This window comes from Pseudophryne corroboree, assembly GCF_028390025.1.
Source record: "Pseudophryne corroboree isolate aPseCor3 chromosome 3 unlocalized genomic scaffold, aPseCor3.hap2 SUPER_3_unloc_21, whole genome shotgun sequence".
Lineage (NCBI taxonomy): Eukaryota > Metazoa > Chordata > Amphibia > Anura > Myobatrachidae > Pseudophryne > Pseudophryne corroboree.
Genome location: NW_026967510.1, coordinates 53,298 through 80,158, shown reverse-complemented (window position 1 = coordinate 80,158; position 26,861 = coordinate 53,298). Strand labels below are relative to the sequence as shown.

The 26,861-nt window shown below is 47.2% G+C and overlaps 1 protein-coding gene across 1 annotated transcript in view; it reads left to right on the top strand.

Moving 5' to 3' along the window:
* Positions 1-4,337: 4,337 nt before the first annotated feature.
* The window catches only part of LOC134983716 (gastrula zinc finger protein XlCGF26.1-like), a 42,825-nt gene continuing 20,301 nt past the window's right edge, over positions 4,338-26,861 (top strand). The window contains exons 1-5 of the mRNA XM_063949368.1: positions 4,338-4,420; positions 6,153-6,184; positions 9,224-9,341; positions 9,421-9,522; positions 9,677-10,024. Of these exons, the coding sequence (XP_063805438.1) occupies positions 9,269-9,341; positions 9,421-9,522; positions 9,677-10,024 (523 nt within the window). The 5' untranslated portion in view covers positions 4,338-4,420; positions 6,153-6,184; positions 9,224-9,268. The remainder of the gene's footprint in view (positions 4,421-6,152; positions 6,185-9,223; positions 9,342-9,420; positions 9,523-9,676; positions 10,025-26,861) is intronic.

Here is a 26,861-nt window from a genome sequence, read left to right as displayed (position 1 = left end):
AGCACAGGATGCTCCCCCTGTATATTATGATAACACAGGACACTCCCCCTGTATATTATGACAACACAGGATGCTACCCCTGTATATTATGACAGCACAGGATGCTACCATTGTATACTATAACAGCACAGGATGCTCCCCCTGTATTTTATGACAACACAGGCTGCTCCTCCTGTATACTATGACAGCACAGGATGCTACCCCTGTATATTATGACAACACGGGCCGCTCCTCCTGTATACTATGACAGCACAGGATGCTACCCCTGTATATTATGACAACATAGGCTGCTCCTCCTGTATACTATGACATCACAGGATGCTAACCCTGTATATTATGGCAACACAGGATGCTACCCCTGTATATTATGACAACACAGGCCACTCCCCCTGTATATTATGACAACACAGGCCACTCCCCCTGTATATTATGACAACACAGGCCACTCCCCCTGTATATTATGACAACACAGGCCGCTCCCCCTGTATATTATGACAGCACAGGATCCTACCCCTGTATATTATGACAACACAGGCTGCTCCTCCTGTATACTATGACATCACAGGATGCTAACCCTGTATATTATGGCAACACAGGATGCTACCCCTGTATATTATGACAACACAGGCCACTCCCCCTGTATATTATGACAACACAGGCCACTCCCCCTGTATATTATGACAACACAGGCCACTCCCCCTGTATATTATGACAACACAGGCCGCTCCCCCTGTATATTATGACAGCACAGGATCCTACCCTTGTATATTATGACAACACAGGCCGCTCCTCCTGTATACTATGACAGCACAGGATGCTACCCCTGTATATTATGCCAACACAGGCCGCTCCTCCTGTATACTATAACAGCACAGGATGCTACCCCTGTATACTATGACAATACAGGCCACTCCCCCTGTATATTATGACAATACAGGCCAATCCCCCTGTCTATTATGACACTACAGGTCGCTCCCCCTGTATACTATGACAGCACAGGATGTTACCCCTGTATATTATGACAACACAGGTCGCTCCCCCTGTATACTATGACAGCACAGGATGTTACCCCTGTATATTATGACAACACAGGCCGCTCCTCCTGTATACTATAACAGCACATTATGCTACCCCCTGTATTTTATGACAACACAGGCCGCTTCTCCTGTATATTATGACAACACAGGCTGCTCCCCTGTATACTAAGACAACACAGGCCACTCTCCCTGTATATTATGACAACACAGGCAGCTCCCCCTGTATACTATGACAACATAGGATGCTACCCCTGTATATTATGACAACACAGGCCGCTCCTCCTGTATACTATGACAGCACAGGATGCTACCCCTGTATATTATGACAACACAGGCCGCTCCCCCTGTATACTATGACAGCACAGGATGCTACCCCCTGTATACTATAACAGCACAGGCTGCTCCCCTGTATACTATGACAGTATAATCTGCTACCCCTGTATATTATGACAACACAGGCCACTCTCCCTCAATACGATGACAACACAGGCCGCTACCACTGTATATAACAACACAGGCCGCTACCCCTGTATACTATGACAGCACAGGATGCTACCCCTGTATATTATGACAGCACAGGACACTCTCCCTCTATACAATGACAACACAGGATGCTAACCCTGTATATAACAACACAGGCCGCTACCCCTGTATACTATGACAGCACAGGATGCTACCCCTGTATATTATGACAACACAGGCCACTCTCCCTCAATACAATGACAACACAGGATGCTAACCCTGTATATAACAACACAGGCCGCTACCCCTGTATACTATGACAGCACAGGATGCTCCCCCTGTATATTATGACAACACAGGACACTCCCTCTGTATATTATGACAACACAGGATGCTACCCCTGTATATTATGACAGCACAGGATGCTACCATTGTATACTATAACAGCACAGGATGCTACCCCCTGTATTTTATGACAACACAGGCCGCTCCTCCTGTATACTATGACAGCACAGGACACTCCCCCTGTATATTATGACAGCACAGGATGCTACCATTGTATACTATAACAGCACAGGCTGCTCCCCTGTATACTATGACAGTATAAGCTGCTACCCCTGTATATTATGACAACACAGGCCGCTCCTCCTGTATAGTATGACAGCACAGGATGCTACCCCTGTATATTATGACAACACGGGCCGCTCCTCCTGTATACTATGACAGCACAGGATGCTACCCCTGTATATTATGACAACATAGGCTGCTCCTCCTGTATACTATGACATCACAGGATGCTAACCCTGTATATTATGGCAACACAGGATGCTACCCCTGTATATTATGACAACACAGGCCACTCCCGCTGTATATTATGACAACACAGGCCACTCCCCCTGTATATTATGACAACACAGGCCACTCTCCCTCTATACAATGACAACACAGGATGCTAACCCTGTATATAACAACACAGGCCGCTACCCCTGTATACTATGACAGCACAGGATGCTCCCCCTGTATATTATGACAACACAGGACACTCCCCCTGTATATTATGACAACACAGGATGCTACCCCTGTATATTATGACAGCACAGGATGCTACCATTGTATACTATAACAGCACAGGATGCTACCCCCTGTATTTTATGACAACACAGGCCGCTCCTCCTGTATAGTATGACAGCACAGGATGCTACCCCTGTATATTATGACAACACGGGCCGCTCCTCCTGTATACTATGACAGCACAGGATGCTACCCCTGTATATTATGACAACATAGGCTGCTCCTCCTGTATTCTATGACATCACAGGATGCTAACCCTGTATATTATGGCAACACAGGATGCTACCCCCTGTATATTATGACAACACAGGCCACTCCCCCTGTATATTATGACAACACAGGCCGCTCCCCCTGTATATTATGACAACACAGGCCGCTCCCCCTGTATATTATGACAGCACAGGATCCTACCCTTGTATATTATGACAACACAGGCCGCTCTACCTGTATACTAAGACAACACAGGCTGCTCCCCCTGTATACTATGGCAACACAGGATGCTACCCCTGTATATTATGACAACACAGGCCACTCCCCCTGTATATTATGACAACACAGGCCACTCCCCCTGTATATTATGACAACACAGGCCGCTCCCCCTGTATATTATGACAGCACAGGATCCTACCCTTGTATATTATGACAACACAGGCCGCTCTACCTGTATACTAAGACAACACAGGCTGCTCCCCCTGTATACTATGGCAACACAGGATGCTACCCCTGTATATTATGACAACACAGGTCACTCCCCCTGTATGTTATGACAGCACAGGATCCTACCCTTGTATATTATGACAACACAGGCCGCTATACCTGTATACTAAGACAACACAGGCTGCTTCCCCTGTATACTATGACAACATAGGCTGCTCCCGCTGTATACTATGACAGCTCACGATGCTACCCCTGTATATTATGACAACACATGCCACTCCTTCTGTATAGAAAGACATTACATGCCGCTCACCCTATATAATAATAGTAACAAGACACCACAGGCACTTACCCCTGTATAAAAGGGCAACACAGGCTGCTCCCCCTGTGTAGTAGGATGTCATAATCCACTACCCCTGTATCGGAGGATGCCCCAGGTCGCTTCCCCTGTAGTGTAGTACAACACATAGCGCTCCACTGTATAGTACAATGCCATTATATGTATAGAATAACGGTAGCGGCGGGGTCTGCTCCACCTGTATTACGGTAACGGCGGGGTCTGCGCCACCTGTATTACGGTAACGGCGGAATCTGCGCCACCTGTATTACGGTAACGGCGGGGTGTGCGCCACCTGTATTACGGTAATAGGACACTAGAGTGTCAGCCACCTGTACAGGGATAATGCAGCACCAGAGGCTGCTCCAGCTGCACTATAACAAGGCACCAGAGGCTGCTCCCCCTGTAGTACAGAACCTGACACCAGAGCTGCTCAGCCTATAGAATAATAATAATAATATCATTACCTGCTGCCAGACACAGCAATGGCTGCTCTCTGCTCCTGCTGCCTTGTGGGAATGATAGCAGGAGCTGAGACCAGGAGAAAATGGCCGCCGCTCCTGACGTCACTACACGGCCAGGGAACCTCTTGATGCTGCAGCTGATGCCGGACTGGTCTACCAGATAATGGCCGCCGGCCTCCTGCACTGAGGACATGTATTGTAATAGTCATTACAGAGGGCGGGGCTGTGGGAGGGGTGTACGAGGGGAGGGGCCAGTAACCTGTAAGCAGCTTTTGCCAATCATGCCCTGCTTCCTGCCTGTGCGTTCCACCTGACTTCCGGACTGTGCGTTCCACATGCAGGAAGTGAGTTTTCATCGACTGCTGCTGCCTCCCAGTGTCCGTGGAGATCAGGTAATGGCGTCTTACTATACAGGGGGAGCAGCCTGTGGTGTCCTGATATTATTATTATACAGGGGGAGCAGCCTGTGGTGTCCTGTTATTATTATACAGGGGGAGCAGCCTGTGGTGTTCTGTTATTAATACTATACAGGGGGAGCAGCCTGTGTTGTCCTGTTGTTGTTATTATTATACAGTGGGAGCAGCCTATGGTGTCCTGTTATTATTATACAGAGGGAGCGGCCTGTGGTGTCCTGTTGTTGTTGTTATTATTATTATTATTATACAGGGGGAGCAGCCTGTGGTGTCCTATTATTATTATACAGGGGGAGCAGCATGTGGTGTCCTGTTTTTATTATTTTACAGGAGGAGCAGCCTGTGGTGTCCTGTTATTATTATTATTGTTATACAGGAGGAGCAGCCTGTGGTGTCCTGTTATTATTAGTGTTATACAGGTGGAGCAGGTTTTTGTGTACAGTTATTATTATACAGGGACACCAGCTTGTGGTGTCCTGGTATTATTATTATTATGTGTTGGGAGTGGTGGTGATGTCCTACAATACAGGAGGAATGGTCTGATGTGTCCTGCTTTTAAAGACATCTATTATTATTTTTATACTGGGGTGCAGCCTTTAGTGTCATTATTATTATTATTAATTTTATTATATGTAATTGTGAGGATTGAAAATATTGCTCAGTATGAAGCAAATGTATATCAGACTCCTGGGAGTGTCACTGTGACATCACTTATATCTATAGTAATAATACAGGGACATGACTGGGGAGGTGAGGGGAACTGGGAGTGTCACAGTGACATCACTTATATCTATAGTAATAATACAGGGACATGACTGGGGAGGTGAGGGGATCTGGGAGTGTCACTGTGACATCACTTATATCTATAGTAATAATACAGGGACATGACTGGGGAGGTGAGGGGAACTGGGAGCGTCACAGTGACATCACTTATATCTATAGTAATAATACAGGGGCATGACTGGGGAGGTGAGGGGAACTGGGAGTGTCACATTGACATCACTTATATCTATAGTAATAATACAGGGACATGACTGGTGAGGTGAGGGGAACTGGGAGCGTCACAGTGACATCACTTATATCTATAGTAATAATACAGGGGCATGACTGGGGAGGTGAGGGGAACTGGGAGTGTCACAGTGACATCACATATCTATTGTAATAATATAGAGACATGACTGGTGAGGTGAGGGGATCTGGGAGCGTCACAGTGACGTCACTTATATCTATAGTAATAATACAGGGACATGACTGGTGAGGTGAGGGGAACTGGGAGCGTCACAGTGACATCACATATCTATAGTAATAATACAGGGACATGACTGGTGAGGTGAGGGGAACTGGGAGCGTCACAGTGACATCACTTATGTCTATAGTAATAATACAGGGACATGACTGGTGAGGTGAGGGGAACTGGCAGTGTCACAGTGACATGACATATCTATAGTAATAATACAGGAACATGACGGGAGGTGAGGGGAACTGGGAGTGTCACAGTGACATCACATATCTATAGTAATGTAACCCCTCTTTTACCTAGGGGTACAGTGTATATGTGCAACGTGCCTCCACCAAAGCTATTTAGAGCCCAATACTCTAATTGCTTAAGAAATACCCTACCCCTGTAGTGGTCGCCTATAACATTAGTATGTGATGTAACCAGATAGGACTATGCACATTTACCTATCGTACCTTTCCTTTGTGATTTCAGGCTCTTCCACAGATACTGAGACAGTTCCACCGGTAAGTATACTGGTTTTATATGTAAGAAGTTTAGTGTTCACTCTAGGAGTGAACTGGGGCAGGGCGCCGGACTCAGCGGGGGCACACGTGTGCGCGCGGCGTAGCCGCGCGCGCGCCCGAAATGGGGGTGTGGCCACGCAAATTAGGGGGCGTGGTCACGCCTCCGTCATTTTAGGGGGCGGTGCGGCTCACAGACGCTACTATAGAGAGCGTCTGTGGCCGGCGACGTCACTGTTGGGGGCGTGCCCAGCACCTCCGTCGGTGCTGGGCTTCCCCCAGCCCTCTCCCAATGCGTAAATGGATGCCGCGCGCATGCGCACGGCATCTATACACGCCGGGAGGGCAGGGAGCGGGCGGCTGTTATAGCAGGGCGCCGCAAAAGGGCAGGGCGGGTTTTGCCTGTTAAAAAACGGGCAGGGCGCGGCGCCCTGCTAAAACAGCCTAGAGGGAACACTAAAGTTATAGGCCACCTTATACAGTTATATCATATAATACTCAAACCATGAACCATTCTAATAATATACCTCACCTATACATAATAATATACCCCACCTATACATAATAATATACCCCACCTATACATAATAATATATCCCACCTATACATAATAATATACCCCACCTATACATAATATACCCCACCTATACATAATAATATACCCCACCTATACATAATAATATACCTCACCTATACATAATAATATACTCCACCTATACATAATAATATACCCCTCCTATACATAATAATATACCCCACCTATACATTATAATATACCCCACCTATACATAATAATATACCTCACCTATACATAATAATATACCCCACCTATACATAATAGTATACCCCACCTATACATAATAATATACCCCACCTATACATAATAATATACCCCTCCTATACATAATAATATACCCCACCTATACATAATATACCCCACCTATACATAATAATATACCCCACCTATACATAATAATATACCCCACCTATACATAAGGTAATGCATGCAATACAAAGAATACGATTCCACAAGAAAGTTGTGAGGCTGTGTTTGAAAAACCACCCGGGTTCTCTTACTATAATCGTGCACTGTTGGGGCCCTTTCATGTCTGTGTATAAGAAGTACTCTTGGTTATATGGGTATCTACTTGGAGTAATTGTCCTCACGATTGTTGAGCAATCCCTACTTCACGGCAATGAATAGCATGGTTTCCATGGAAGATCTAATTGTAGCGCTCCTAGACAACCTGAAACAGGAAGGTAGTACGTGGAGCTGTCCACCCTGGAATCCCTGACACCCGTGGTCTACTCGTTACATATAGTGGGGTGATGATCTGTGTTTCCTGTCCCAGTATAAGCATAGCCCCACTGTAGATCCGTGGGGGTGGCTCCAGAACATACAGAAGTCCCGGTTATTGGCACCTGTCTCTGATAGGTGAGGGGTGCTTAGTCTCCCCAGTGTACCATTTCCAAGTTTAGGTGACCCTGCGCCCTCTCTGAGCTGCTTTCATCATTATACACCACCGCACTCTGACTGCTACCCGGCTGGTCATTATCTAATGGATATGGAGTCTCTAGAGGTGATATTTATACTCCTCAGATCCACCGATGCTGCTGGTGCCTGTGCTACTGTGCTGGCGGCTGGTACTTTAATAGTTAAAGGATGATAGGGGAGTATGCAGATTAGCAGTATTTATATGGGGGCATCCTGCACTTACAATGATAGTGTGCACGGTCTGGACCTCCCCCCGACTCCGCCTCCACCAACAACCGGGCTCTTCCCGCGGGTTGGATGGGATGAGGGACTCTTGGGGGGGGAAGCTGTCTGCTACTGCTGGACTCCTGGTAGCTGTTGCCCGCACTGCTGTCTCCTCCCATGTACTAGCCTGCCCCGCCAGCGCTCCACCTCCCAGCACTCTCCATGACAACCAGGTACCGGGACTTCCCTGCTCGGCGTCCACCAGCGGAAATTAACACAGCGCTTCTCACCCGCAGCGGGAGACATCCAATTCCTTTCCCCCACAGGGGCTCTCTCACTCGCAGGGAACCGCCTTCCTGTAAGCTCCCTCGTCTCAGCCGCCAGCCTTTTTCTCTCCCCTTAGTCACCCCACCAACAAAACCGCCACTACACGCGCCCAGCCACCTCTCTCAGCACACGTTACCTCTGGAAGCTTCTCCATGATCTCCCCCATGCACTGCGCGCTAACCAGAGTCCCCTCACCTTCAGCAGGCACAGAATAATAACATGCATAAACACTATACATTATTGGATCACTAGAAAGAGCCAAGTTATTATCACATATATGGTATACATCAGTTGGCAGCATCTCTATTACCTTATAGATCTACACATTCATTCATTGATTTGCCCCCTCATAGTGTCCCAAGGCCTTCAGATCACTAGAGTACTACAGTAATAGTACAGGGACATGACTGGGGTGGTGAGGGGATCTGGGAGCGTCACAATAACGTCACTTCTATCTATAGTAATAATGCAGGGACATAACTGGGTAGGTGAGGAGATCTGGGAGTGTCACAATAACGTCACATATCTATAGTAATAATACAGGGACATGACTGGGGTGGTGAGGGGATCTGGGAGCATCACAATAACGTCACTTCTATCTATAGTAATAATACAGGGACATGACTGGGGTCTGAGGAGACTTGGGAGTACAGTAACACCAGGATATGTGTCTGGGTGATGACTGGAGAGGTGACTGCTGGGAATGGGACATAATACAGTAACACCAGGGGATGTGTCTGGGTGATGACTGTATCACTGTGTGTGTCAGGTTCCTATAAGACAGAGCTGGCCAAACTAGTCCTCGAGATCTACCAACAGTTCACATTTTCCAGACCACCTAGCTGGTGCACAGGTGTAGTCATTACTAATTAAGATGTGCTGAATTCATTCCTAAATGACAATTCTACAGATCTCCAGGAGGCCTGGAAAACATGAACTGTTGGTAGATCTCGAGGACCGGTTTGGCCAGCCCTGCTATAAGGTGTCAGGATGTCACTGTCTATGTCTCCATACAGGAGGAGGAGTATATAGAGGAACACAGGGGTCTGTATGAGGACGTGATGATGGAGAATCACCGGCCCCTCACATCACTGGGTAAGAGGAGACTGTCCTGTATTGTACAGGGAAGAGCAGGTATGGGGGCCCCTATATACACACATCATCTGATAATCCCATATATACATTGTACTCAGTCACTGTGTGTCTCCTACAGATGGGCCCAGTAACAGAGATACCCCAGAGAGATGTCCCCGTCCTCTGTATTCCCAGGACTGTACAGAGGAGAATCACAGGATCCCACAGGAGGATCAGGTAGGTGGGCTATGGGTTCTCACCAATAAACCTAAGTGACTGTCACTATATGATCTGTAGAGGAGCTGTGTGTCTTATACACTGATATTATACTGTTTCACCTCAGTTTAATCAAACAGTATGCAAATGTCTTTGTATTTTTTGGGTTATTTAGGTAGAACGTCTTTCTCGTATAAAGGCAGAAGATATAGAGGAAGAAGAAGAAACGTATGTGACTGATATTAAGGTAGAAGATACAGAGGGAGAAGAAGAGACGTATGTGACTTATATGAAGGCAGAAGATACAGAGGGAGAAGAAGAGACATATGTGGCTGATATAAAGGCAGAAGATATAGAGGGAGAAGAAGAGACGTATGTGACTGATATAAAGGCAGAAGATATAGAGGGAGAAGAAGAGACGTATGTGACTGATATAAAGGCAGAAAGTATAGAGGGAGAAGAAGAGACGTATGTGAGGGGTGATCAGCAGTGTAAGGAAGAGGAGATCCCTACAGATATCAGCACAGGTGAGTAATAAACACTTATTACAGAAAAGAGTCACATATTCTCCTTGGTCAGTCACTACAGCAATCTCTTATACTACACCCTCCTCTGTCAGTACAAACTAATGAGGAATATGTATTTTCCCAGTGGGGGAGTCAGGAGCCATCAGCCCCTATTATACTCCTGCTCGCCCCCTCACATCATGTCACTGTGTGTTACCAGCCCAGAGATCTGACCAGTCTCCTCCCCACACTCTCTGGTGGATCTCAGACATCTAGAGCCATCAGCACCTATTATACTTCTGCTCTCCTCCTCACATCATGTCACTGTGTGTTACCAGCCCAGAGATCTGACCAGTCTCCTCCCCACACTCTCTGGTATATCTCATACATCAGGAGCCATCAGCTCCTATTATACTCCTCTCCCCCTCACATCATGTCACTGTGTGTTACCAGCCCAGAGATCTGACCAGTCTCTTCCCCACACTCTCTGGTGTATCTCGTACATCAGGAGCCATCAGCCTCTATTATTCTCCTTCTCTCCCCCTCACATCATGTCACTGTGTGGTACCTATGTTTTCACCTGCAGGGTTCACAGTAGTATCCACAGGATATACATTGGGATATGAGGTATCGTCAGCGGATTGGCAGTAATGATCAAAAGGTTTCGGCCTCCCAGAATGCAACAGGCCAGTCTCCTATATCCCGCCTCCTGGCTCAGGGAATTCAGTTTTTTTGTTGGTGCGGCAGGAGCTGGACCACGATCTTTGGACTGCTGATTTTGGAAGCCCTAAGCTCGTTATTAAATTTATTTTTGTTGTCTTAACTTTTTTGAGCGAGTTTTCTAAAAAGCGTCTTACACGCCACCTTAGAATGAGTCGCTCCAACAACTTCCCGCCCGGCCACGACAACGCTTACGCACGTGTTCAGTGCTGTTTCAGCGGGCACCTGTGTAGGATGTACTAGCAAGTCCAGCTGACGTTACCAGGCTGCGGCCGGAGAATGGGAAGAAGGTCAGGCGTCAGTTCTGCTTAGTGGGGGAGATGCGAGACACAGCCGCACTGTTCTCGGGGTGGGGACTACTGAACAGTCGCTGATGCGGCTGCCACCTCGGGTGCACCAGCAGTAGGCCCTAGGGATCATAGGCTTCAGGGATTAGTGTGAGGCCGTGTTCCCTGGGGTTGATGTCAGCAGTGTGGAGTAAGACGCTCCCCATGTCACCCCTCCCCCCGCTTCATGACCAGTTTCCTCTGAGTTTCCCATCATGAACTGATTTACCGCTTCCGTCTGAGACGCAGTGTATCTAAAAGGACCCGGTCGCAGTATAGGCGGCTGTGTGACTGGTGCATCTGTGTTCACTGTTGCGTTCACTGGGCATTGGTGTACAATATTTGCGTCTGGATCCCCTCAGTGTTCACTAAAGTATTGATCGATCCTGGAAGCAGGGTGAAGTCTCCCTGTATCCCACTCTCCTGAGCCCTGTGATACAGCACTAAGTCTCTACCTACCATTGGGTACAAGGGGTTAGATAAGTGCCTGATGCATATGAGTCTGTAAACTATTACTGCTGTTTCATTCACTGTGAGACTGAATACGTTAAATATCCTATACAAGGTAATGCAGTAATATGTTTCTCCTACATACTTGAAATGTATCTGTAGTTGATTATGTGCTCATATTGCTTATTATACTAATGTATAACCTGTGACTGATTGCTACTGTGATTGCTGACTTTACTATTTCTGTCAGGTTTTTGGGTATATTTCAATCCTCAATGCTGGTGCAAAGCAGGGAAGTATCAGATTGTATGTCACTTTATAGCTTGTTAAAGTGATTTCAGTCACAAATTGTGTAGTTAACACCGTACAGGTGTGTGATTTGTTTACCATTGTGATCGGACGGTTCTTACGAAAGCCCTCACCGCCTTGCGTCCCGGCCCCAGTCACAGAATGGAGTTTAGGTCACACGGGACCTGGCCAAATAGGGGATTCCCGCTTACCGCCAGTAACCGCCTGTTACTGACTCCACCCACTACGCAGTGGGCGGATACTATGCAGCCACCACCAGACTCCTATTTACAGTAGGGTCTGGAACCACTGCTTTGCTCTGTATGCGTCGACACGCTGTCTTACCACCCCTGTGTGGTATTGACGAATCTCCAATAGTTGCTTGCCCAAGCATGGCACGGTAGCAGGAGGAAGGCGGAGCTTGGAGATGCTGGGTGTACCCTGGATAGCCGAAAAAATGAGCTAAGTTTCGCTTAGCCCTGCAAGTCACAAGATGAAACAGTCGTCTTGAGGCAGAAGATGTTTTATTTACCCAGTCTTAAAAGAGACTGTTCCCTATTGCTACCGGCAACTGCAATACAGCAAGTTTACAGCAGAGTGAAAATGGTATAATCCACCTCTGAAGCTCATAGGCCTCATCTTTTTATCTCAAACCAACATACAGTTCATCAGGGGGTAGTCCCACCCTGAGTCTTTTTAACCAATTGTTTTAGCTTTCACCAAAGCCTCCTGAATAATCTAAGGCATGCACAGGTTCAAGTTGAACCCCCATGGGCTTCTTTTGCACAGACATTTTACAATATAGCTGAGTGGATAATGCCAGCTCCTATACTAGGGATATGTTACCCTGTTAACCCTTACAAGAAAAACAGGCTGAAAGGTCTATGGAAAATAAATCACACAAACATGAAACAACATACTCACAGTCTACACATGTTTCAGAAGGAGACACTTGGGAGGATGAGGATTCCTCACATTCTGGGTCTGCATACAGAGATGAGGATGAAGGTCCCAGCTCAGTGGATATACCTGAGATAATTATTGCTATGAAAGCCATTCTGTCCTTAGTGGAGGCCGCAGAGCCTTTGTTAAAATCCACGGCTCCTGTGTTTAAATGTCCCAAAACAGTCAGAACTGAATTTCTGGGGTCAGAACATCTGACGGAGATTATGGAAGAGGCTTGGGTCACATCCAGCAAGAAGTTTAGAATTCCAAAGAAATGGAATTCCCTTTATCCTCTTCCAGCTGGGGACTGTTTAAAAAGGGAGGTGGCTCCCAAAATAGATACGCATGTCATTCGATTAGTGTGAAAATCTACATTACTTCTGCCTTCAACATCATTAAATGATGTTACGGATAGAAAAAGAGATGTTTTTAAAAAAAACATTTTCTCCTTGTCTGGGGCAATTGTGAGACCAGCCATGGCTTCAGCCTGGATGGCAAAAGCAATGGCCGCTGGGCTGATGCATTGGAGGATGATCTCTCATTGGCATCTAGAGAGCAAAAATCCCATTTTGCACATATTAAACAGGCGGCTATGTTTATGGAAGAAGCAGCCTTGGACATGGGTACTATTGCCTCTCAAGCATCAGCCTCAGCAGTAGCAGCTCGCAGAGCGGTCTGGCTACGTACATGGGAAGCTGTCTCAGAGTCCAAGGAGGTTCTAGAGTCTTTGCCTTTTACTGGAGATATTCTTTTTGGTAAAGAATGAAACAGTATTTTGGAGTCAGAAGCAGACTCTAAGAAAGCGAGTCTAAACCTAATTTTTCAGCTTTTCGGTTCTTTCGGACCCAAGGAAAAGCGAAAAGGAAAAGTTTTTCGGCAAACAGTCCCAATCAGACAAGTCTGGAAAGACTAAAAAGCACTGGGCTTACCAGAAGGCCTGCTTCCAAACCAGAAGATAAGCCATCAGGCTGATGGTGCGGGCCTCCACCTGGAGGACCCCAGGGTGGGAGGCCGACTTCTTCATTTTGCACAGATCTGGCAGCAGTCCACCACAGATGCCTGGGTGGAAGAAGCGGTATCTCACAGTTATGCGTTTGCCTGCAAGAAGCACCCTCCACAAAGGTTTTTTTGTCCCAGCCTATCTGCAGTAGAAACAAAGCCCAGGGCCTTACAAGAGGCAGTTCAGAGGTTGCTTCAATCAGGAGTGATAATTTCAGTTCCTCCTGCGCAACAAGGACAAGGTTTCTATTCCAACCTGTTTCTAGTTCAGAAACCAAATGGGTCGTTTCGGCCTATACTCAGTCTCAAAGTTCTGAACAAGTACATTTGGGTGCCTCACTTTCATATGGAGACTTTACCTTCCATTATTTTGGCCAAGGAGCTGGAGGATTTTATGGTATCTCTGGATATTCAGGATGCTTACCTGCATGTTCCTATAGCACAGTCCCATCAGTGCTATCTCAGGTTTACCATCCTCCAGCAACACTTTCAGTTTCAGGCCCTACCATGTGGAATCACCACAGCTCCAAAGTGTTCACCAAAAATATGGTGGTAATGGCGGCTTATCTCCGTTGACAGGGGATAAGGATTTTTCCATACCTCGACGATTTATTAATTCTTGCACAATCTCAGGAATTGCTTCAGTGTCATCTGCAACAGAAAATAGCTTGTTTACAGAGACAGGGTTGGCTCAAAAATTGGGCAAAGTCGTCCCTGGGTCCGTCACAACGGATGATGCACTTAGGGGGCTGTATTGGATTCCAGTCTTCAGAGAGTGTTTTTACCTCTGAACAAAATATCTACAATACAGTTGAGAATTCAGGATTTGCTACAAAGTCAAAGGGTATCAATTTATGCAGCTATGTATGTGATGGGATCAATGGTGTCGACATTCAACATGGTGGAGTATGCTCAATTCCATTCAAGTCCTCTTCAATGTCTGATCCTTTCCAAATGGAATGGGTTACATCAGACAATAAAAACTCAAACTATGGTCCTTCCTCTGGAAGTATGGAGGTCATTAGCCTGGTGTCCCATCTGACCAAAGGGAGACCCTATTGGCGCTCAGATTGGGAGGTGCTGATTACGGATGCAAGTTTTCAGGGCTGGGGAGCAGTGTCAGAAAAAGGTAGCTTCCAGGGGCTCAAGGAAGAAAATTGCCTGCCGATAAATTTATTGGAACTTTGGGTCATATATATGGCACTCACTCAGGCAAAGGACTTTCTTCAGGGGAAACCGGTTCAAATTTGTTCTGACAATGCAACGGCAGTAGCGTGCCTCAATCATCAAGGAGGAACGCGCAGTCAAAAGGCAATGAAGGAGGTAAGACGCACATTAAGATGGGCAGAACTTCATCATCCAGCGTTGTCCGCAGTATTTGTTCCGGGGGTCCTAAACTGGCCATTCATGCAAGCGGATGGGTTTTACACCCAGAGGTCTTCCAGAGTCTGGGAGACAAGTGGGGGCTGCCGGAGATAGACCTCAAGGCCTCTCAGCAGAATTTCGAAGTACCCGCATATGGGTCAAGAACAAAGGATACCAAAGCGATCTTCGTGGATGTTCGGTCAGTGAGATGGGACTTTCAGCTAGCCTATGTGTTTCCACCAATCGCCCTGTTACCCATGGTGATTCGGAAGGTCAAACAAGGAAAGGGCACTGGGATTCTAATAGCTCCAGCATGGCCCAGAAGGCGCTGGTACACAGATCTACAGAGACTATCAGTGGACACTCCGTGGCTACTGCATCAACGTCCAGATCTACTGTTGCAGGGTCCTTGTTGTCACAGGCATTGGGATTGGCTGTCTTTGGTGGTGTGGCTCTTAAGACGTCCATCCTTAAATCTAGAGGATTTTCTCAATAGCTATTTCAAACAATGCTTAGAACAAGGAAACTATCTTCTGCTTGTATTTATTACTGTGTGTGGCAAGAATATATCCAACTCTCTTTGTGCTCTATGGATTCCACAAGAGGGTATTGTCTGCGGACAAGCAAACGCTGGCGAGGTGGCTTCAAAATACTATCCCGGAAGGTTACTCTCGTGCTGATCTCCCTATTCCGGCTAATGTCTCATTCTACCTGTATAGTAGTGGTGCCTCAGCTGAACTGATATATAAGGCAGCCACATGGTCTTCCATCAACATATTCATTAGGCATTATGCCTTTGATACCTTTGCCTCTCAGGATGCTACATTTGGGGCGAAGGATTCTCCTGTCCAATCAGGAGCGTCCCCTCCACTAAATTTGCTTTGGGACATCCCAATGTATATCCTGTGGATACTACTGTGGACCCTGCAGGAGAAATATGTAACTATGGTAGACTTACCGTCGATAACTCTATTTCTCCTAAGTCCACCTGGATTCCACCCTGACGCACCTGATTTGCTGATTCTTACACCTACTAACCTTTTCCTTCTTGTACGGAAGGGTGTGCATGTGTGTTCTTCTCGCCTGATTAGGGCTCTCAATGATGCTCCTGCCTTGAGCTTTGGAAAAGAACTGAATTGCCTGAACCAGGAGGTGGGGATATAGAAGACTGGCCCATTGCATTCTCGGAGGTCGAAAGCTTTTGATCGTTGGTGCCAATCCTCTGATGCTACCTCATATCCCAATGTATATCCTGTGGATACTGTGGACTTAAGAGTAATAGAGTTAATGATGGTATGTCTACTATAACTACATATATTACATGCTATATTATGTACGCTATGAATGTGTATTATTTGTGGCATGGTGCGGCTGCTTGCTGGGGCGCAGGCTCGGGGCTCCTCATGCCTCGTAATGCTTAGGAAATATCTGGCGCAGCCCCTGTCATGTATCCACATGCTCCTGTAGCAGCCGGCCTCAGGGAATTGGCTAATGAACGGCTCCTGTTACTGAGTTGGCAGCATCTGAGTCTTCCTACCGTCACCTTAGGTATATAATACATTTATTGAGCTTGTGTATGGGAACCAGCATTGAGGATCCTGCACATTCCCTGCTGATTACCTGTCCCCTGGCACTAGAATGACGGCCTTCTCTGGCTTCTGATCCATGGCCTTAAGGGCACACCAGTGGTTCCTATTGGAAGTATCTTCAGGAGCGTTCACGTCTAAGTAGGAGGACAGTGTCTTTTGCAAAATTCTAGTGCCTTCCGCATCCATTACTATATAATCCTACAATCTCCAAGGTGCTAAAGGAGGAGTAGCGGGGAAAAGGCGACCAGGACCCTATCAGAGGGGTGTGATCAGACCATGAAATTACTGTCGGTAGAAAAATTCAAGTCACCAGGTTCTGGGATACAATGTGATAAATATGGAGACTGACACAGGACATATTATAAAGGATAAGCATTTATTTCTCTAAGTTACAACAATGAGAACCTGCAAATAACAAGTTATACTCAGTTACAGTAATAGGAAGAACAAATTAGAATACTCAGCTCCTATCTCAGATATTTCATGATCTGTCCCAGATGATGGTCATCGATTATGTAGTTTAAACAATATAGTTCAGTCGCCCTCAGGGTCCCTCTTGAATAACTCTGAATTTATTAAACTGTGGTGGGTTTATAGAAGTCTATATCCGCTGCAGACAGAACTAGCTTCACTCGGAACTAACCTGCTATGTGTAATTCTCTAGGCTTTATACCCTGCAAGGATACGCTAACATTGTCTTACCAGATATTACACTCAGGTCTGTGATGCTGGGTGCAGTAGTCCTTCAGTATAACGTCATTTATCTTATCCTGGACAACTGTCCCCTTTCACCTACTTATGAATACAATACCCCAAACATCTTACTAGACAGTTTCCATCTGAGATACTGATAATAGGAAGATATATCTATTATAATCAGCCAGCTTAAAAGCTGTGTATATTCTTCTCACTCACTATGTCCTTCACACTAGGTCAAAGGTGAGAGATATATATTTCTAACTGGTGTCTAAAGCACTAATCCTAATAAAATGTACATATATAGAGCAATGAGGTCATACATATACAAAATGGAGTTACACATGGACAAAATGGCATCTAAAAAGTAGTTACAAATATCAGCCCATACAGAAATATATCAATGCGAGGAATCAATTGTAATGACCTAGAAGAAGGTCTATTCTCTAATATGACCTGTGTACAGCAGAGTAATAACTATAAGGGAGCATGAGGAAGATAAGGAACGGGCGTCATTACTGGTCTGTTCATCAGTGGTGGAGGATCTATCAAGATGAGGGTCTGGAGCAAGAGTAACATCTCCCATAAGGAGAAGTGCAATTAGTTGTAGCTTTTGAAAAAAAAAAAATTTAATAAATTGGGGCTGTCTGGCATTAGGGGCATAGAGAAAAGTGAGGGTGACATATTTATAATGAATTTTCCCAACTAGAATCCAAAATCTACCACTGCATTCCACCCACTTGCTTTCCAGGTGAAAGGGGCAGGATCTATGGGAAAGGATGGCTACACCACAGGAGATATAGCATGTTGGGTAGTTATTGGTAAACTGAGGGGGAGAGTGCAATGGAACATGTGATTCCTGAGTGGCTACCACCGCCTTCTGGTCAGTGAAATATTTTAATGCAAGGCCTCCCTTACGGGGAGAATTGAGACCTTTTACATTAAGACTTAAAAACTTCACCGTGATACAGAGAGATCAGATCATGGTATGAAACATCTAGGATCATCTGTGTAAAGTCCAATAGAGTCTGTAGGGCATGTGCATACTTCAAACTATCAAATCACAGAAAAAATAAAATAGGGAACAAAAATTGTAGACAAACAGAAATAGCGTCCATAAAGGAGCTACAGATTCCGTCACTAGGGAATCGTGACAGAAAGGTAGAAAAAGGTGGCGGCCGGGCCTAAAAGGGAAACTCACCGACTACCCCAAGTAGCCATACGAGAGTGCAAAATCTAGTCATCATAGTAACAACTTGTGACCGGACGGTCTTGTACGAAAGTCCTCACCGCTTTCGCGTCCCGTCCCCAGTACACAGAATGGATGCTCAGTTCACACGGGACCTGGCCACATAGGGGATTCCCGCTTACCGTCAGTAACTGCCTGTTACTGACTCCACCCACAGCGCTGTGGGCGGGTTTATGCTGCCACCACCAAACTCCTAACCTGCCGTGGCGTTTGGAAGCACGGTTCTGCTCTGTATGTGTCGACACGCTGCCTTATCTGTGTGGTATGGACGAATCCCCACTAGGCCTCTACCAGTAGCTGGCGGAAGGCGGAACTTGGAGACGTTGGGGTATTCCCGGGACAGCCGGAGAACGGGGCTATGTTTTGCATAGGCCTGAGGCAGATGATGTTTTAATGCCAACAAATAGTTCTAAAGAGAACTCTTCCCTATTGCTAGGGGAAACAGCATACAGCAAGATGTTCATAGCAGAAAGTAGTTGGTATAATACACTCTGCATGCTCACATGCCTCCTTTTTATGTCAATTTTCCACACAGTACACCAGGGGATCATGTCCTCCCTAAGCCCTTTCTATCCAATCAGGATATCTTACAAAATACCAAAAAGTAAATGACATTTCAAAAGGAGATAAGTGCAATAAAACAATATCCTCCTTCCTGTCACACAGACAACGTTTGGTATCAGTTTAACATTCACTATTGATAAATTTATCACGTAGCTTCAAAATACAAATGTTTCTGGTCATTCACATCTCCAGGCAAACCCAGTGTTTGGGATTACAACAGGAAAGGCTGCAATACAACAATCAGTCTTCCTTCCTGCATCTGCCATTCAGGGTTCGTATATCAATTAAATCAGCTACATGATGAAACAGGTTCCAAGCCCATAGACTTTATATATGGGATAAAGAGATCCCCCGTGAGGAATATCTTTCTCTAAGGAACTTACACATCAAAAGGTATTGTCATTCACACCTCTCTGCTAGGACAGGGCCATTAGCATGTCACTTCTTATATCCAGAGGATAGGAGATCCTTATTCAAAGCAGATATAGTAAGTGCATATTCCCCTCTAAAATACAGGTGACCATATCTTGAATATAAATACAGTTAAACATGCAATCCTACAATTGTGCACAGAGCACTACATATGACATGTTAAAACACATCATTAAACAAACTTTTAAACAGTCCACGCCCAGCGCCATAAGTACGTTTAACAGCGACGCCAAGCGCCTATTGTCCAAATGGTGCCTGGCAGCTGAGGATTGACCCCTTCAGTGCCGCGGCCGCCATTACACGTGTGGCTGGTTAGTCTCTCCGGTCACACAACTGTACAAAGAAAGATCAAATCTCAATGTAACCAATGTATCCAAAGGAGGTAAAGGCCAAGAACCTGGTCTGTTATCCAGTTTAGGTTCTACCAACACAGGTATAAGGGCAACAGGATGTTAGATGGATCAGCCATGCTTTGCCTGAACACCCAAACATTCTAGAAAGGTATTATGAAACGTAACAGTGGAAAGAATATCAGACCATATACCATATAGCAATTATATAGCACAGGAAATAAAGATAAAAATATACGTTTTATACCCATAACAAGAGCAAATAAATCTGGGCCAAAAATAGATCCATGTCCAGTAACTTAGTCCCAGTTGTCACATGTTACAGTAGGAAACAAACTCTGAGTGTCTCTAACAGTCTTACTCCTTTATCATATTACTTTGAGATGGAAGACAACTCCTCCGGGATTGGTTTAGGTAAAGTGTCAACAAGAATATCCCACTTTCTCTTACGTTCTAGAGCAGGCATTCCCAACCGCGGTCCTCAAGGCACACCAACAGTGCAGGTTTTAGTGATATCCAGGCTTCAGCACAGATGGTTAAATTAAAATAACTGAGGTACTAGTTAAGTCACCTGTGTTCAAGCCTGGATATCACTAAAACCAGAACTGTTAGTGTGCCTTGAGGACCGTGGTTGGGAAACACTGTTCTAGAGGATGCTGGGGTCCATATTAGTACTATGGGGTATAGACGGGTCCACCAGGAGCCATTGGCACTTTAAGAGTTTAATAGTGTGGGCTGGCTCCTCCCTCTATGCCCCTCCTACCAGACCCAGTTTAGAATATGTGCCCGGAGGAGCCGGTCACAGCTAGGGGAGCTCTCCTGAGCTTTTCTAGTGAAGTTTAGTTTAGAGTTTATTTTTTTACAGGGAGGCTGCTGGCAACAGCCTCCCTGCAGCGAGGAACTAAGGGGGGGAGTAGTGTCCACCCTGCGGGGTCTGAGCCACTGTCTCCGCTGACTGGACACTGAGCTCCGGGGGGGGGGGGGCGGGGGGTCTGATTCTTCTCTGCCACAGGGGACCGCTCGCCCCAGCAGCATGCTGCCACCCCCTTACAGAGCTGAAGAAGTGGTGAGTGAGTCACTGACAAGCGGGGGGCCGGTGTAAAGATGACGGCAGCGGGGAGGGAGCTCCTGGGAACGCTCAGCAGCACATGGTGCGGCGCTGTGAGGGGCGCCCTGGGCCAGCGCTTACCCTTCCACTGGTCCAGCAGCCTGTCGGGGTCCACGGATCTCAGCCAGCACCTTTTCCTCAGGCCAGTATAATCCATGAAGAGCGGGAAGACAGCGCCATTACGGGGGTGGAGCTTCTCAGAACGGACCCAGCAGCGTTCCAGCGCCATTTTCTTTCCTGGAAGGAAGAACAGGTCCCTCCACAGCAACTCCAGTTATCTGTATACGGTACCAGGGGGCTGTAGAAGGGGGGGGGGGGGCTGTAATAAGACTGTGTGTCCTATTAAGGAGCAGTCAGCGCTGACAGGGGGTCTCCCTTGGCTAGCAAGCGCTGTGTGTGGGTTGGCTCCAATCTCTGTGTCTTTCTGCCATTCTTGGGGGGGGGGGAGGAAAACTCTGTCTGCCCTCCCCTGTGTGTGTGTGGGGTATAGCAGCAAACATGTCTAGAGTCTCTGTCTCATATGCTGCAGAGGATATCTCTTCACAGGAAGATCCCACCCCATGTAATCAGGATTGCACTGTTGTAGCGCAGATCCCGGCTAGGGAACCGGAGTGGTTAGCCTCTCTTAGGGGGACTATTTCTCAGATTTCTGACCGTGTTGCTAGGACTGAAACTGCCACTCAGGTATTACAGTCCTCTATGGCTGTAGGGCCCGGTCCTGTTCCCTCGGGGTCCCCTGCGGTACATTCTCACACACGTGATCTTGCCCACATTACGCAGGATGACACGGATACCGATTCTGACATGGCAGACGGTGATGGGGATGTGTTGAGGGGAAGGCATCACTTGCTAAGGGGGTGCAGTTGATAACTGAGGCCATGTGGGATGTGTTGAACATTACTGACACAACCCCCTGAGCAGGTTGAGGAGGCTTTTTTCACGGATAGTAAGAAAGGAATTAAATGCTATATTTTAAAAATCCTGGGAAAACCCAGAGAAAAAAATCCAGATTCCTAAAAGGGTTCTGGTAGCTTTTCCCTTTCCTGTGGAAGATAGAAAAAAAATGGGAGACCCCGCCTATAGTTGACGCGTCTGTCTCCAGACTGTCGAAGCAGGTGGTCTTACCGATCCCGGGATCCACCGCGTTGAAAGACCTGGCAGATCGCAGGGTTGATGCTACGCTCAAATATATTTACGCCTGTGCATGGCTTTCTAAAGCAAGAGCGAAGTGATCACTCTCTCTGCAGGAGGACTTGACTATAATGGATAAAGGTGACGTTGATTTGTTTTTAAGTAACATACAGGATTCTGCAGGGTTCCTGGTAGAATCTAATGTATGAAGGATCTGGGTTCCATGGCTGTGGGGATCTCCGCCATGTCTGTCTCGGCTCGCAGCGGTCTCTGGCTGCACCAATGGTCTGCGGACGCGGAATCCAGGAAAAGTGTGGAGAACCTACCCTATACAGGTCAGGCTCTTTTTGGGGAGGCGCTGGATGTGTGAATTGCCACGGCTACTGAGGGTAAGTCTACTTTTCTTCCCTCAGCTGCACCGGCTATGAAGAAACCTTTTACTCCCAACACGTCACAGGCCTTTCGGCCCGCTTGGACTAGAAAGAACAAACCCGCTCACACCTTCTTCAGAGGTGGTCGAGCCGAATCCAAGAAATCTGCACCCGCAGGTTCCCAGGACAGGAAGCCTGCTTCTGGTGCCTCAGAGTCTACAGCATGACGGTGGACTGCCCAGCCTGGAGGTCAGTCAGGTGGGAGCAAGACTCCGACATTTCAGCCACGTCTGGGTGTCGTCCAGCCTGGATCCCTGGGTGCAGGATATTGTGTCCCGGGGGTACAGGGTGGAGTTTCAAACTCTTCCACCTCACCGATTCTTCAAGCCAGGCTTGCTGGCTTTGCTGGCAGACAGGGAAATCCTTCTGCACACCATAAAAAAATTGGTGTGTCAGAAGTCATTGTTCGAGTTCCGCCTCATCAGCTGAACAAGGGTTACTATTCAAACCTTTTTATGGTACCGAAGCCGGATGGTTCGGTCAGGCCAATCTTGAACTTGAAGTTGTTGAACCCTTATCTAAAGGAGTTCAAGTTCAAAATGGAGCCTCTGAAAGAAGTGATCTGCGGTCTGATGGAGGGCGAGTTCTTGGTGTCCCTGGACATCAAGGATGCGTACCTCCACATTCCGAGTTGGTCGCCGCATCAGGCTTATCTCAGGTTTGCACTGTTAGACGATCACTATCAGTTTCAAGCACTACCATTCGGTCTCTCCTCAGCACCGAGGGTCTTCACCAAGGTGATGGCAGAGATGATGGTTCTCCTTCGCAAGCAGGGGTGAACAAAATTCCATATCTGGACGATCTGCTGATCAAGGCGTCATCCAGGGAGAAGTTGTTACGGTCCATTGCTCTCACGACGCATCTGCTCAGGGAGCACGGTTGGATCCTCAACCTTCCCAAGTCTCATCTGGAGCCGTCAAGTAGGCTGTCTTTCCTGGGGATGATCCTCGACACGGAGGTGCAGATGGTGTTTCTCCCGGCGGAGATAGCGTGGGTGATACAAACAGTGATCCGGGATGTCTTGAAGCCTACCCGGGTATCAGTTCATCAGTGCATCCGCCTTCTGGGGAAGATGGTTGCCTCATACGAGGCTTTGCAGTACAGAAGGTTTCATGCTCAGTCCTTTCAACTGGATCTCCTGGACCAGTGGTCAGGATCTCGCCTACACATGCACCAGAGGATACGTCTGTCACCAAAAGCAAGGAGTTTGCTCCTCTGGTGGCTGCAACTGCCTCACCTTCTGGGGGGCCGAAGGTACGGGGTTCAGGACTGGATCCTTCTGACCACGGATGCAAGTCTCAGAGGTTGGGGAGCAGTCACTCAAGGGATAACCTTCCAAGGAATGTGGTCAAGTCAGGAATCCCTTCTTCCAATAAATATTCTGGAGCTAAGAGCCGTGTACAACCGCCTTCTTCAAGCACACCTTCTACAGCAGGGGTGGCCAAAAGGTAGATCGCGATCTACCGGTAGCTCTCGGAGCATGTGCCAGTAGATCGCAACAGACTTAGCAGAAAACTGTAAGGAGCCTGCCACCACTGCTTCTATTCACAGTTACCAGGGATGCAGTGTGCAGGTGCGCGGGTGACGTAATGACATCACCCGCGATGTGAGGAGCCTGGGCACTAGTTGGATCCAGTTTGAGCCAGCCGGCAGTGGCGACGACAAGAGAAGCTGCCAGTGGGAGGCCATGCAGCGTGAAAGCGGGAGCGTGAGTGTAGGGAGAGGAAGGACTGAAGCTAGGCAGCGTGACAACTTGTCAGGTAAGTTATGCAAACTTCTTCACAAGGGGAGGGACGATCTGCAAAGGGGGGGATCTGCACAGAGCGTGGTATCTTCACAAAGGGTTTTTTTTTACACAAGGTGGGATCTGCAAATGGTGGAGGATCTGCACAGAGAGGATTATTGTACAGGGGGCTATTATGCAGGGGACTGGAAGGGGGGGTATCTGCTCAAGGGGGGATCTGCAAAGGGGGAGGGGGGATTTGCACAGACGGGGGTTATTTGATGTTGTCATTCTTAATGCTATTTTTAAATGTGAGCGTTACTATGGGTGTTATTTGACGCTGGTAGATCACGGTAAGTAAGTGAACAAAAAGTAGATCCCGTGTCCCAAAAGTCCGGCCACCCCTGTTCTACAGGATCGGGCTGTTCAGGTGCATTCGGACAACGTGACCACAGTGGCCTACATAAACCTACAAGGCGGAACGAAGAGCAGGGCTGCAATGTCAGAGGTGACAAGAATCCTCCTCTGGGCAGAAAGACACGCGGTGGCGATGTCAGCAATCTTAATTCCGGGAGTGGACACTGGGAAGCAGACTTCCTTAGCAGACACCATCTCCATCCAGGAGCGTGGGGCCTCGACTCGGAGGTGTTTGACGAGGTAACCAGTTGGTGGGGGGTTCCTCACATAGACATGGTGGCCTCCCACCTCAACAAGAAGCTGCAGAGGTACTATTCCAGGTCGAGAGACCCACAAGCAGTGGCGGTGGACGCACTGGTGACACCGTGGGTGTTTCCGTCAGTGTATGTGTTCCCACCACTTCCTCTCATTTCAAGAGTTCTACAGCTCGTAAAAAGAACAAAGGTTCTGGCAATCCTCATTGCTCCGGATTGGCCAAGGAGGGCTTGGTACGCGGACCTGCTGGTTCTACTACTGGAAGATCGAAGGCCTCTGCCTCTTCGGGAGGATCTTCTAATACAGGGGCCGTTCACTTATCAGGACTTACCACAGCTACGTTTGACGGCATGGCGGTTGAACGCCAGATCTTAGCTCGGAAGGGTATTCCTAGCACTGTTATTCCTACTCTAATACAGACTAGGAAGGGGGTAATGTCTAAACATTACCATCGCATTTGGAACAAATGTGTCTTGGTGTGAATCCAAGAAGCTTCCTGTGGTGGAGTTTCAACTGGAACGTTTTCTCCTATTCCTGCAAGCAGGTGTGTATATGGGCCTGAGATTGGGATCCCTCAAGGTTCAGATTTTGGCTTTATCCATTTTTTTCCAGAAACAACTGGCTGCCCTCCCTGAGGTTCAGACATTTTTGAAAGGGGTTCTGCATATCCAGCCTCCCTTTGTGGCACCGACGGCACCCTGGGATTTGGATGTGGTGTTGCATTTCCTGCAATCAGATTGGTTTGAGCCTCTACAGGAAGTTGAGGTCAAGTTTCTCACATGGAAGGCTGTCACTTTGTTGGCCTTAGCTTCCGCGCGACGTGTGTCAGAATTGGGAGCCTTGTACTGTTAAAGTCCCTATTTGGTCTTACATGAGGATAGGGTGGAACTCGGGACACATCAACAGTTCCTTCCTAAGGTTGTGTCAGCTTTTCATATCAACCAACCTATAGTGGTGCCAATGGCTACTGTCTCCTCAATTGCTTCAAAGGCTTTGGATGTTGTGAGTGCTTTGAAGATCAATGTGAAGAAGACTGCTCATCACAGAAAGTCGGACTCTCTGTTTGTCCTGTATGATCCCAAGAAAATTGGATGTCCTGCTTCTAAGCAGACGATTTCTCGCTGGATCATGTTCACCATCCAGCATGCATATTCTACGGCAGTATTGCCGTGTCCAAAATCTGTTAAGGCCCACTCTACTCGTAAAGTGGGTTCTTCCTGGGCGGTTGCCCAGGGTGTCTCAGCTTTGCAACTTTGCCGAGAGGCTACTTGGTCTGGATTGAAAACGTTTGCTAAGTTTTGCAAGTTCGATACCTTGGCCTCTGATGACCTCAAATTTGGTCAAGCAGTTCTGCAGAAGCCTGCATGCTCTCCTGCACGTTCTGGGTTCTTTGGTACCATAATGTGGACACCAGCATCCTCTAGGACGTATGAGAAAATAGGATTTTATATACCTACCGGTAAATCCTTTTCACGTAGCCCAGCGCGTCTTTATCCTGCAGTGGTTTAGTTCAGTACTGCCTGGTTCCTAGGTAAGTTCTGCATTCTTTACTGTTTCAGTATTGTTTCAGCTGTTGCTGAGTTTTCCGGCCTGTTGCCGGATTTGCATTGTTGTGTGAGCTGGTATGAATTTTGCAACTATCTGTGTATTTCCTTCTCTCGAAGATGTCCGTCTCCTCGGGCACAGTTTCTAGACTGAATCTGGTAGGAGGGGCATAGAGGGAGCCCACACTCTCAAACTCTTAAAGTGCCAATGGCTCCTGGTGAACTCGTCTTTACCCTATGGTACTATTATGGACCCCAGCATCCTCTGCGGACTAC